We start from the raw sequence: 14,356 nt of genomic DNA, 5'->3' as shown, positions 1-14,356 counted from the left end.
TCTTTTTTTCTATATGCTAAAGTCTCATAGATGTAAGGATGACTCTCAGATGCTCTGTAATCAAGATTTTTTTACAAACCATTTCTGTTTTCTTCTATTTTAGGAGATATTACCCAGAAAGGGTATGAGAAGAAAAGGTCAAAACTTCTGTCTCCTTACATCCCACAGATCCAAGGTAGGCATTATTCTAGTGAAAAATGTTTTGGCTTTTTTTTATTATTTTAATACAAAATAAGAATAACCTTTTGTCTTAATTTGTTCTCACACTGATTTATTCCCTACCAAACATTTATGGAACAACACAGGGCTAAGATAAAGTTAAAGCATAAACTCAAAGACTCAGGCATAAGGCAGATACATGTATATGTGTGTGTTTGTGTAATAAAAAGAGGATCCTAATTACAAAAAAACAACAAAGGATGTTAGATACTTATCCTTGTTTGACATTTTTTAAAACTGAAGGATTGGCTAATCATAAATACACAATTTTTTTTTTTTCCTAATAGGGAATCTATAAAGGACTCAACCATTTAGTTGAGTTCATCAGATATTTATTAAACACTAACTTTGTGGCAGATACTTGGTGCTAAGCCTTGGGAGTTCATCAGTAGTTATCATCTCACCACAGGAGAGAATTGCTTGAAGCTAAAAAACTGTGACTTTACCCAGGATCTCACAGCTAGTAAGATGTGGGAGCTTGCAATCTGTCTTTTTCGTCTCCAAACAAGACTAGCTCCAAATATGTTCCTAAAATTACCCAGCAAAAAATAGTCCAGCATTTTCCTTAATAAATCTTTTTCAGTGGTAATTACACTTGCCGTAAGAAATTTCTTTCTTCTATTTTTTTTTTTTTAATAATTAAAACACTTGCCTGTTTTCAGTAGACATGGAGAGAATAGGTAGTTTATTTCCTCCAGAGTGTTCTTCCCAGTTTAGATCTTTCCTCAGTTTTTTTTTCCCCCTAAAACAACATCTACTGAAGTAAAAATTTAATTAAAAAATTTTTTTAACCATTGCAACAAGGCACTTCTGTGCACTTAGAGGAACAAATACATTATCAAAAATTTCTTATAGACAAATGATATACGATTTGATAATTAAGTGCTGATGATCATATGCTTTGAGTAGTTAGGTAACACAGTAGATATGCCAGGTCTGAAGTCAAGACTTTCTTCCTGAATTCAAATCCTGCCTCAGACGCTTTCTTGCTTTGTGACCCTGAGCAACTCTCAATTTTCTCATCTGTAAAATGATCTGGAAAAGAAAAAGGCAAAACCACTCAAGTATCTTTGCCAAGAAAATGGGATTACAAAGAGTAGGACACATCTGAAATAATCAAACATCTTGTGCTTGGTCACTTGTATGCTGTCTTAGTCTAATGATAGTAGAAAGACCCTTAGAGTCTTTTAATTAATCTGGGCTCTAATCAGAACACATTCAAGCTCCTAAATAAGAGTATTAGAATTCTCCTTTCAACATAAATGTTATTTAGCCTTATTTTTCTTCTAATAAAGCTTTATTCTGCAGCAGCCTATTATACTTAAAAAAAAACCCAAAAATCTATCATTTGTTTTAGACATCTGAATTTTTTTATATCCCTTTCTTACATAAAAACTGTTTCTTATAAGCAAAAGGAACAAGAGCCAGTTCAACAAAATTAGCTACTTTACATATCCATAGTCTTTAAGCTCTGCAGAAGAGGGGCACATTTCTTCTCAGAACTCTCTTTTGGGAGAAAGCTTGGGCATTATGTTTCCTTAATATTCAGTTTCATTTCTTTTGCTGCTGTTTCCATTTATATTGTCATAGTCAGTAGATATGTCATTATTCTAGGTTTTGCTTCACTTTCCATCAATTCATCCAAGTATTCTGCTTAGAATACCAAAATTTTAAGGTCACATAGATAAATGGCAAGGTCTGAATTTGAACTTAGTTTTTCTGATTCCGATTCCAACTCCAAATTCATTTTTATGTCTGTACTGTGATACTGCTTTTGAATAGTTATAATTATTCAAAAATTTCCCTTTCCATTTTACCCAAATCCTCCTCTCTACAACTTTCTCCCATTGCTTTGCCCTCTGGAGCTAAGGATAACAATTCTAATCCTTCTTCAAATGTGACAGTCTTTCAGGTATTTGATGTAACTTCATATTCCCTACCAAGTTTTCTGTTCTCCACTGTGCCACCTTTATTATCCTATTCTTCCCCTCTCTTTCAGTTAATCCTCATATGAGCATTTCCATCTTGATTACCCTTCTCTCTTTTTCACTTATCAACATTCTTCCTAAAATGTTGTTTGAACAGGAAAGATGTTGCTTCTCTTAGTAGAACCTTAAAATTAATGTTAATTTTTTTGTTTACCATGCAGTATTGAGTCTTCTTGAATTTGTTTTCCCTCAAGATCATAGAGATAAAATTTGTATTCTGTTATATGCATGTTATTTAATTTGTCTTAACATTCTACTTTTTCAGCATCTTTTTTTTGGACTGCAATCAAGTATGTTAATTCCCAGCTTATTCTCATTAGCAAATTTGATAAGGAAGCAATTGATACTTTTATCCAAGTTCATGTCATTGATAAAAATATAAAAATATTAAAAAGTAACAAGCAGTGCAGTGGACAGAGCACCATCCCTAAAGTCATGAGGACCTGAGTTCAAATTTGGTCTCAGACACTTAATACTTCCTAACTGTATGACTCTGGGCAAGTCAGCAAAAAAAAAAAAAAAAAAAAAAAAAAAAAGTTAACAAGTAAACTACTAATAACCCTATGAAGGAATACTTCAAATTACTGATAATAAGGGAAATTAATAACTGAGTTTCAAATTAGGACATTTACCTTTCCTGTAGTCCAAGATAGCCTCTGGTTATCCACTTGCAAATTTCCCAGACAATTCAGCATTTCAGCAACTCCATTTTCTAGTTCTTTTAAACTATGGAGAGCAACTTGGTGCTCCCTTTTACTATTTTCTCATTTTTCTTGAGTGTTGACTCCTTAAAATCCATATGTGTTCTGCCTTTTGCAGTCTAAAGATCATTGTCTTGGGCAGAGAATACAGAAACAACATACAGATTGAGCACCTTTTTCATAGTAATTAGCTATCTTAATCCTGGCAATGGTCTTATTCCCTTTTTTGTTTGTCCTCACTTTCCCCAGTATAGCTTTTTAAAATTCCTTTTTTTTTTTTGTTCTAGTTTTTCCTGCATAAATTCAGTTCTTTCTAAGCTTGAGCATAACATGATACAACATTGTGCTATACTGTTCATCCTCTGATATCTGTTTATTTTTTCATTTGCAGTACATGTCTTTTTAAAATGTGAATTGTTTGGTGTATTACCTATGTATCCATAGCAATCTTTTTGGACAGTGTCACTTTCTCCACCAGGTTTGTTTATGTGCTTATCTTCAGAACCTTGTCTTAAAAAAAAAATTGTCATATCTTACATTTAGAGTTCTTCATCTCTGTCAGGAAGTGGATAACTTATTTCATTGTTAATTCTCTGGAATTCTAGTTGGTCATTACACCAATAACAGTTCGGTGTAATAGTATTCTGTTATATTTATTTACCATAAAAGATTGGGAAGAAACAAAGAATACTGCATTTAGAAAATTATTATGGTGTCTTGAGTTCTTCATGACACTATAGACCTTCTGTCCTCTATTATCTCTGGAAGTCTGCTCAAGTTCATGTTCATTGCTTCTATGACACTATCCATCTCATTCTCTGACATCCCCTTTTCCTTTTGACTTCAATGTTTTTCAGTCACTTCCTAGAGAGTCAAAGTACTCTCAAATTTTGTTCCCTCATCTTATTAGCTGTGTAATCTTGGGCAAATAATTTCACTTCTTTGGATTTCAATTTCCTTTTCTATAAAATAAGGGTATTGAACTAGATGACTTCTGAGTCCCCTAGATTTATGATCTCATGATATCCTAACTCTTTTTATGTGATTTAACTGAATTCTTCCAAGACATAAAACTCATTTTTAGCTTTTATCAAAGACACATTTCACAGCTCCTTGACAGATGATGGCAAAGACTTCCAAAATTATGTTATTTCTCTATCATTAAGATCCAAAGTATTAATCATAAGAAAAGATAGCTATGTTTGATAGTACAACTATATTTCTTTTAGGGAAGAGAGGAAGACTGTATCTAGCACTTATGTCCTTCATCTTCTAGTCCTCATTTAGGCATAATTGTGACACCTAGTGGATATAGAGTATACATAGGAAAACAAAAATGTTGGCAAATTAAAAACACCCAAATTGTTTTTTTTCCTACTTTTTGTAATATGAAAGATGTTTACTTAACTACACTTCAGTGTTTCTGATACTTAAGTTTATGATCTCCCAGAGAGAAATAAGTAAGAATAGTTTTATGAGACTATTGAAGACTTCTTTCTTTAAATATGTTTTTATTTCATATATTGAAAAGGCTACTTCTTAGACACTCTGGTAAGAAAAAAATTGTTACATCAATTCTCTTTGATATAAGGGAAATAGCATAAATTTAGTAAAAACTGTTCAATACTGGAAACTGAGTGGATGCCCATTAGTTGAGGAATGGCTGAATAAGTTATGGTATATTAATGTAATAGAATATTATTGTCCTGTAAGATATTATTGCTCTACAAGGAATGATAAGCAGGATGATTTCAGAAAGGCCTGGAGAAACTTACATGAATTAATGCTAAGTGAAGTGAGTAGAACCAAGAGAACATTGTACACAGTAATAACAAAATTTTGTGATGCTCAACTGTGGTGGACTTGACTCTTTTCAACAATGAAGTGATTCAGACCAATTCCAATAGACTAGTGATGGAGAGAGCCATCTGCACCTAGAGAGAGGACTAAATGTTGATCGCAGTATAGTATTTTCACCTTTTATGTTGTTTGCTTTTTTTTTTTCTTTCTCATTTTTTTCCCGTTTTTATTTGATTTTTGTTGTGTAGCATGACAATTGTGGAAATGTGTTCAGAAGAGTTGTTTAACCTGTATTGGGTAATTTGCTGTCTAGGATAAAATATTTGGAACATAAGGTTTTACAAGGGTGAATGTTGAAAACTACCTTTGCATGTATTTTTTTTTCCTAGTAAATTTATTTATTTCATTATTTATGAGTCATGTTGGAGAAAAAAATGGGAGCAAAATGGGAAAACCATGGGAGAGATTAAAAAAAAAAACCAAACAACAGCATTAAAAAAAAGAAGAAGAAGTAAACATAGCATGTGTTGATTTACATTCAATTTTCTGAGTTATTTTTCTGAATGCAGATGGTATTTTCTGTCCAAAATGTATTGGGATTGCTTTGGATCATTGAACCACTGAGAAGGACCAAGTCTTTCATAGTTGATTATCACACATTTCTTGCTGTTATTGTGAACAACATATTTTTGGTTCTACTTGTTTCACTCAGCATCAGTTCATGTAAATCATTCCAGGCCTTTCTAAAATCAGCTTAATCATCATTTTCTAATAGAACAATATTCCATTACTTTAATATATGACAACTTGTTCAGTCATTCCCCAGTTGATGGGTATTTACTCATTTTCCAATTCTTTGCTGCTACAAAAAGAGCTTCTATAAACATTTTTCCACATGTGGGTCCTTTTCCCTTTTTGGGGTACAGACCCAATAATGACACTGCTGGGTCAAAGGATATATATACAGTTTTATAGCCTTTTGGACGTAGTTTCAGATTGCTCTTCAGAATGGTTGAATCAGTTCATGATTCCACCAACAATGCATTAGTGTCCCAATTTTCCTACATCCTCTCCAACATTTATCATTATCTTTTCATGTCATCTTAGCCAATCTGAGAGTTATTTTAATTTGTATTTCTCTAATCAATAATGATTTTGAGCATTTTTTCATATAATTATAGACTTAATTTCATCATCTAAAATTTTTCTGTTCATATTCTTTTACCATTTATCAATTTTGGAATGACTTGTATTCTTATAAATTTGACATAGTTCTTCATATATATATATATATATATTAGAAATGACACCTTTATCAGAAACACTGGCTGTAAAGATTTTTTCCCCAGCTTTGTAGTTCCTTTTTAATCTTGTTTCTGTTGGGTTTGTTTGTGCAAAGACTTTTTAATTTAATGTAATCAAATTTGTCCATTTTGCCTTTCATAATGTTCTCTAGTTCTTCTTTGGTCATAAATTCCTCTCTTTTTCAAAGATCTGATAGGTAAATTATCCTTTGTTCTCCTAATTTGTATATAGTATCATCTTTTTTACCCAAATTATATGCCTGTTTTGACATTGTTTTGGTATGGGATGTGAGATGTAGGTCTATCTTTGTATGTATTTTGAAAATAAAAGGCTATTATTTAAAAAAAAAAAAAGTTCCATAGTGAATTATGTGGCCAAAAGATATAAACAGTTTTCAAAAGAATTGTGAACTGTTAACCATATGAAAGAGTTATCCTTTTTTTAATAATGAAAATACTAATCAGAAACAACTTTCAACTTGCACTTGAACTACTCTGCAAATTGACAAAGATGACAAAGGTCAATGTTGGAAATGTTTTGGAATAATGGTACACCAATGCACCATTCTGAAAAGCAATTTGGAATTGGGCCACAAAAGCTAGAAAATGCCTTTATTCATTGGCCTAAGGAAGCTATTCATAGGCACATATCTCGAAGAAATTTTTTAAAAGTCCTACATGTAATAAAATATTTATTACATGACTTTTTGTGGTAACAAAGACCTGGAAACAAAGTAGGTCACTGTATATGGGGAATGGCTAAGTAAATTGTGCTAAATGAATGTAATGGTATTATATTGTATGTATATATATATATAAACATTGAACATGAAGAAAACAAGATTGTGGGGAGATTTGTGGGAACTAATTCAAAGTAAAGCAGTTTGGATCAGGAAGACAATAACAATGTAAATAGAAAGCCCAACATTAACAAAAAGCCCAACATCAACAAAAAGAGAATGCTTTGAAATTTTAGTGCTTAGTCTCTCACCAAAAAAAGGAATGCTTCTTTGCTCAAGTGTGGGACTATGTGTGTGTGCGTGCGTGCGTGCGTGCGTGCGTGCGTGCGTGTGTGTGTGTGTGTGTGTGTGTGTGTGTGGTGCAGTGGATAGAGCACCAGCCCTGAATTCAGGAGGACCTGAGTTCAAATCTGGTCTTAGACACTTAACACTTCCTAGCTGTGTGACCCTGGGCAAGTCACTTAACCTCAGTTGTCTCAGGAGGGAAAATATCTTTTAGACTTGGTTGATCCTCTGAACTTTTTTTTCTCTCTCTTTTTTCTTTATTATTAAGAGTATATCTGGGAGGAGATTGAGAGCCAAATAATTTAAGAACTTAAAATAATGTAAAGATACTTTTAAAATTTTAAGTTTGAAAAAGAGAGAAAGGTTTAAAAACTGCTTCTTTTCAATCCACTACACTTGCCAGCAACTTTTAAAATTATTATCCTATTTCTGTGCTACCATTCATTTCTGAACTACCTCATCTTCATCTCCAAGAAACAATCCCCTCTACCTCCCACCCCACTGTGACCTTTAATGTTGCAGGCAAGATCCCCTTAGATTATTATACCTCCATCTGCTCCTAACCCTTCTGGGGTCTCACAGAACACAACATTACCATCTGCCATAAGATTGGGCCTGTTGCATTATGCGAGTCCTTTCTAGAGAATTTATGAAAGACTGAGGAAAATCTCTTGTATGAAAAGGCATGGAGTGGGTTGAATATGACTGAGTTGGAGAATTATCCTGGCTAATAAGATCCCTGAAAATAACAATGGTAATAATAATAGCTTATATTTTTATGTTGCATTTTAAAGCTTGTAAAACTTTTTTGTTCACAGTAATATTGTGAGGTAGATAATCTAGGTAATATTGTTCTCACTTTATATATGAAAAAATTTAGGCTCACATCATGCAGTTCACAGTTTCCAAGATGAGAATCAAACCCAGGTCTTTTTATTCCAACCACAACATTCTTTCTCCCTTTCCATACTGGCTTTCCTACATTCCTATGCTGCTTAGTAGTTCAATCCTTAGATTGAAATCTTTGCTCTTAAAAAAACAATTCCTTTCATGATAGGGGATATGCCAGGCAAATCTGTCAGGTGCAGTGGTGGCTGATTTTCAGTCATTCATCTTGTTTATTGTTTCAGTTGTGTCCGATTCTTCATGACTCCATCTGGTGTTTTCTTGGCAAAAATACTGAAGTGGCTTACCATTACTTTCTCCAGCTCATGTTACAGATAAAAAACTGAGGTAAACAGGGTTAAATGACTTGCCCAGGGTCACACAACTAATAATTATCTGAGGCCAAATTTCATCTCAGATCTTCCTGACTGGTGTTCATCCCACTGTGTCACCTGGCTTTTTATCAACTTTCTGGGAAAGACCAGGAACAGAGCAGGACTGATACTTGCCAGAGTCTGGGTCAACAGAAGTTGCCAAGTAGCTTACAATAGCTTCATTGTATTCTCTGCTTTGGTCTCCCATTGCTCCTCCAATGACCAAAGCACCACTGCCCATTTATAGCCCTGTCCTATACTTTTTAAAGCATTTTATTTTGTTCTTTAGTTATAATTACCTTACTTTTGGCTCACTAGGCTACAATCTATTGTTGTCCTACTTGTATCCATTCTTTATTTATTATTAGTCTAAATTTTTATGCTGTTTATGAGCATCACTTCAGGCTACTGTTTTTTGCCTTTTTTTTTTTTTTTTTTTTTTTTTTTTTTAATAATCCTAGCACTTAGAACAATGCCTGATATATAATAGGTACTTTAAAAATGTTGATGGATTGATTGATTAATTGATCTATAATTGATTATATTGACTATATAATTGATCTTGTCCTGATATTTGATATTTAGTTTTATTATTTATGAATAGAGCAATGGACCTGAAATCTGGAAGGTCCTAGTTCAAATCTTGCCTTAAATACTATGTGCTCCCAAGTAAGAAACTTAGTTTCCTCAACTGTAAAATGGGATGAAGACATCTACCTCATAGAGTTGTTGTGAGGCTAAAGTGAGTTAATATTTTTAAAGTGTGTAGTACAATTCCTGGCACATGGTAATTGCTTGATCAGTGCTTATTTCCTCCCTTGGTAGCTAAAGGTAGTAAAATTACTAAAGAAATTTGACGTGACAGGTGCTGTAGGAGATTAGGAAATGTTAATTATTGCTTTGTAGACTCAGTTTTTTCCTAAGTTTGGTGTTAAGTTCATGTCATGGCATTCCATTGTATATTTTTAAATTCTTTTGATTAATTGATATTCTATTAGAGCATAGACTGGATTATGGAAGAAGAAATCTTAGAGATTAATCTCTAATTAAGCAGAGGAAAAAAATTAAGAGAGGTTGATTTGCCCTCTCCCCTCCCCTTTTCTTTGACCAGTATAATTTAAGATCTATCTGGAGAGATGACAGTTCTCAGATGAGTTAGGATATTTCTAAAAGTAGAAACTATTGTTCACAACTAGAGGGAGGAAGGGACAGTATTACTCATGTTTCTGGAGCAGAGGTTAAAGCCCTTTTTGTGTCCTATATCCCTTTGACAGTTTCATGAAGCCTATGGATCTTTTCAGAATAATATTTTGGAATGCTTAAAATAAAATAAAGTTTACACAGTATTAACAGTTTTGTGCTATGATCAACTATGAAAGACTTAGCTTTTCTCAGCAATACAATGATCTAAGAAAATTCCAAAAAATTCATGATGGGAAATGCCATCACATTCAGATAAATAAGCATGGAGTCTGTATGCAAAGCAGAGCAAACAATTTTCACTTTTTCTGTTGTTTTCCTCTGTGGTTTTCTCCTTTTGTTATGTGTTTTCTTTAACAACATGATTAATGTAGAAACATGTTTAACATGATTGCACATGTATAGCCACTATCAGATTGCTTGACTTCTTGGACAGGGGGAAAATTTTGGAACTCAAAATCTCAAAAAAAAAAAAAAAAAAAAAGAATGTTGAAAAATATTTTTATATGTATTTGGAAAAATTAAATATTATTAAAATAAAATGCATAATATTATAAAGGAAACCAGTTATATTGAAAAGCGTCAAAATATAAAGTCACAAGTTCACAGACTCCAGGTTAAGAATCCTTGGTTTATAGAAATACTCATGTATTTTGTGTTCTGCTGCTATATTGAAGTTATTGTCTCAATTTCTTTGCCATTTCTCTAGGATATTTTAGATAATCTTTCATGTCATTAGCAGTTAGGAATAGTTTTATTTTCTCTTTGTCCATGTTTATGCCTTTAAGGTCTTTTTCTTGCTTTGTTGCTAACATATTTCAAATAACTGAGAGAAAAGGGCATTGCCTTCAGTAACCTCTTAATTGATCTGCTGTCTCCACTCTCTTCCTTTTCCCTTCATTTTCCACATAACTTCTTAACACATGCTCATTCCATTGGCTTACTCTCTCCTCTGTAAGAAACCCTCCCCAGTTTGTCCCTAAAACCTTTTACAATCTATCTCTACCCTAGTTTTCTCTAGTTTATTGTATATTATTACTCTTGTTCATCATTCTACAATCCAGCCAGACCAACCTCCTTACTGTAATTATTCCTGTAATATTCTATCTTCCAACTAAGCCTTTTTACAGTTTTCTCCCTTCTCTATGCCTAAAATATACTCTTTCCTTAGTGCCATCCCCCCCCCCCCAACATTCTGCTCCTCAACATTTCTCCTTTCAGGCACTCTGCCCAGAAATTTCTATGTATGTGTTTTTCCTCTAGGATATAGGAAGGAATGGTATAATCTTTTTTCTTTATATCTTCATTATCACCTGATACATAGGAAGGACCTGGTTCCATGATGAATAATTGAAGAACTCTTGGCTTATGTCATGTGAATCAGTTTTCCCACCAGATGATTTTATAATTTTATGTTTGATAATCTTAGAAAGTATTGAGGACATATTTGTAGATATGTCCTATGTAGATATATTCTCATACTCATACTTTTTCTCTACTTTCACTTCCTAATCTATCACTGGATTATGGAAGATCACCATCTTTGTTTTATCTTCATTTATCCTCTTCTCACCAAACTTGTTTCTCTTTCCTATATATTCATTATCTTCCTACATCTGTTCTCATTACTTCTATTTTAAAAGCCAAGATGAAAAGCATAAGTGAGTAGAAGAGATGAACTTTTTTTCCCCCGGAGGCAATTGGAGTTAAGTGACTTGCCCAGGGTCCCACATCCAGGCAATGTTAAGTGTCTGAGGCCAGATTTGAACTCTAGTGCTCTATCCATTATACGAACTAGCTGTCCCGAAATGAACATTTTTAAAAATTAGCTTTTTATTTTTTCCAAATACATGCAAAGATAGTTTTCAATATTCACCTTTGCAAAAACCTTGGGTTCCAGACTTTTTTCCCTCCCTGTACTCCTCCCCATCTCCTGGACAGCAAGCAATCTAATATAGGTTAAACATGTGCAATTCTTCTAAACATATTTCCTTATTCATCATACTGAAAAATACAGTGCAAGAAAAATCAGATCAAAGGGGGGAAAAACAGGAGAGAAAAAAAAACTAGCAAACAACAGCAACAAAAAATGAAAATACCATGCTTTGATCTGCATTCGGTCTTCATAGTTCCATCTCTAGATGCAATTGGCTCTTTCCATCACAAGTTTTTTGAAATTGCTTTGAATCACTTCATTGTTGAAAAGAGCCAAGTCCATCACAATTGATCATATAATCTTGTTGTTGCTGTGTACAGTGTTTTCTTGGTTCTACTGACTTCACTCAGCTTCAGTTCATGTAAGTCTTTGCAGACTTTTCTGAAATCAGCTTGCTGATCATTTCTTATAGATCAAGGATATTCCATTACATTCATATACCATAACTTATTCAGCCATTCTCCAACTAGTGGATATCCACTCAATTTCCAGTTCCTTGCCACTACAAAAAGATCTGCTATAAATAGTAGCTAGATGGTGAAGTGGATAAAGCACCAGCCCTGAAGTCAGGAGAACCTGAGTTCAAATCTGATCTCAGACACTTAACACTTCCTAGATATGTGACCCTGGGGCAAGTCACTTAACAAGTGCCTCAGTCAAAAAACTAAAAATAAAACAAAGACCTGCTATAACCATATTTGCACAGGTGGGTCCTTTTCCCTCTTTATGGTCTCTTTGGGATACAGCCCCAGTAGAGATATTGCTGGATCAAAGGGTATGCCCAGTTTTATTGTCCTTTGGGCAGAAGAGATGAACATTTTCTAATAACCTTAACAATCTAATTTTTTTTTTTTTTTTAAATCACTTCAAGCAGAGTGGTTTTGATCTGTCTTTGTGTACTCATCATTGACTCCTTAGGCTACTGTTTTGTGTTGGATTTTGGTCTAGGCCTTTGATTTTGCTGTTAAAAGCTCCAGTGAGAAATTTTCTGTCAGTGTAGAGTAGGACCTTCTCTAAGCTGAAAGAGTTGCCAAGGGTAGTTATAATAGTCACAGAGCCACAAAGTTTCAGAAATGCCTTCTTGACTAAGAAGCCAGTTCTCTGCTCTGTTTTGCTGCTTCTCAAGGCTGTGACTACTGAAGGTAATTAGAGTTTTCTTTTAGTGTCATAGAAACTGCTAATTAGTAAAAGAATCAGTGCTAGATAATTCTGTAGACATATTCATTAACATGCTGTGGTGGAAAGTTCATGCTGAAGTCATAAATAGCAATGAACTTCCAAACTATATCCAGTGTCTGAATGAATTGACTGTAAGCCAAACATTTTTTCCTTCTTTGTGTCTGTATAAGAAAAGTTGTGTGTGTGTGTGTGTGTGTGTGTGTGTGTTGTAAGTCTTAATTTCCTTCCTGAATGCAAAATGTGATTGTAAAAAATAACTCCTTGTTTTGTTCTCTATTTTTAAATCCCTCAGAATATGCTTATTTAAAGTGGTTGTTTCTTTAGTAGATGGTTGAAGCCTTACATGCCTCTCTGGGCTTAGAGAACTTAGAAAAATGGAGGGGTGTTTACTCTTGAATAAAGGCCTGAGGTGCTCTTCTATCAGTAAAGAGCTTGAACTTTGTCACTTTTATTTGATATTTCTGAGAGGCTGGTGGCAGATTTACTTCCTGATTTTTGAGTGTGTTGATGTTTTTTGTTTGTTGTTTAAGATATAAGATATGTTAGTATGCCAGTTATTTTATATAAAATACAATTCCTATTCCCACTGTTTGTAACTTATTTGAACAGACAAGATGCATGAAAAGATACCAACTACAGTGATGGTAAAATGTTGCCAAATGAGAAGTGATAGTTAAATTCTTCAGGAACTTAGAGAAAGGAAGACATCAGTTATTTGAAGTGGTCCAGGTCTAGATTTCATAGACTAGAAAATTTAAACTGCATTTTGAAGTAATGAGGGAAAGGAAAGGAGGAATCCTGTTTGCCAGCACATAGATAATCCCATGAGGCTCAGTGTCCCCTGTAAATGAATTTACAGGCCCGAAAGCCTAGATTGATAAATAAAAGGTTTATTGTAGAAATTTGGAAGTAAAGTTCAGTTAGAAAGACGCCAGGGCCAAAGATGGCCACTGGGTGGGCAGGAACCCTTACATGTCTGGAAGGATACCATGTGTTGGTGGGGAAGGCTCCTGCAAAGAGAGGGCTCCGGTTTGGCCCTTTTATACTTAAAAGATGATGGGCGGTACCCCCAAGTTCTTGGCGGGCTTTTCAGTTAGCTCAGATCAGGTGAGGGCTGGGGAAAGCTGAGCTGATAGTGGGGCTGGGCCCAGATATTCAAAAGGGTGCTTTTGACCAGGATTTGTGAATCAAGATCAGCAGCCATGGGTAGTCAGAGAGGAATCTTAAAGGGACCTCAACCCCCATCAGAAGGATGTTCATAAACCTAAAGAAGTCTTTCCCCTATCATGCTTTTTTTTTTTTTTTTTTCATTTTAATAGAGCAAAGTGAATTTGAACTTTTTTTTTTTTTTTTTTTTTTTTTTCCAATTTAATCTAAGTCCCTAATGATTTTCAAATGTACTTGCTCACCAATAGTGAAAATAGTTCTTTCCATTCTCAGTAACAATCCTCTTATGGCTAAATCCAGTGGCCTTTTTTCTGTCCTCATTCTCCTTTATTTACTTCTGTAGTATTAGACTGACCACTTAATTGATATCTACTTTCCCTTAGTTTTTGTGATCTACCTAAACAGTCTTCATGTTTCTTTTGTTGGATTTTCATCCTTTTCTTGTCCCTAAAAGTAAATGTTCCTAAGCACTGGCCCTCTTCTCTTTCTCTCCCTCTTCCCCCCCCCCTTTTTTTTCCTCCTATACTGTATCTCTTATAGATCTCATTTACTCCCCCAATTTCACTTTGCCATTTCTT

General features: G+C 34.1%; 1 protein-coding gene across 1 annotated transcript in view; it reads left to right on the top strand.

Annotated features, from left to right (window-relative positions):
* Positions 1-14,356, top strand: part of DIP2B (disco interacting protein 2 homolog B) — a 192,624-nt gene that overhangs the window by 80,872 nt on the left and 97,396 nt on the right. Inside the window, exon 2 of the mRNA XM_074270405.1 lies at positions 104-175. Within this exon, the coding sequence (XP_074126506.1) occupies positions 104-175 (72 nt within the window). The remainder of the gene's footprint in view (positions 1-103; positions 176-14,356) is intronic.

The sequence above is a fragment of the Sminthopsis crassicaudata genome, chromosome 5 (genome assembly GCF_048593235.1).
Source record: "Sminthopsis crassicaudata isolate SCR6 chromosome 5, ASM4859323v1, whole genome shotgun sequence".
NCBI classification, from domain to species: Eukaryota; Metazoa; Chordata; class Mammalia; order Dasyuromorphia; family Dasyuridae; genus Sminthopsis; species Sminthopsis crassicaudata.
Note: the sequence above shows the minus strand (reverse complement) of the source record. Positions and strands in the feature narration are given on the sequence as shown.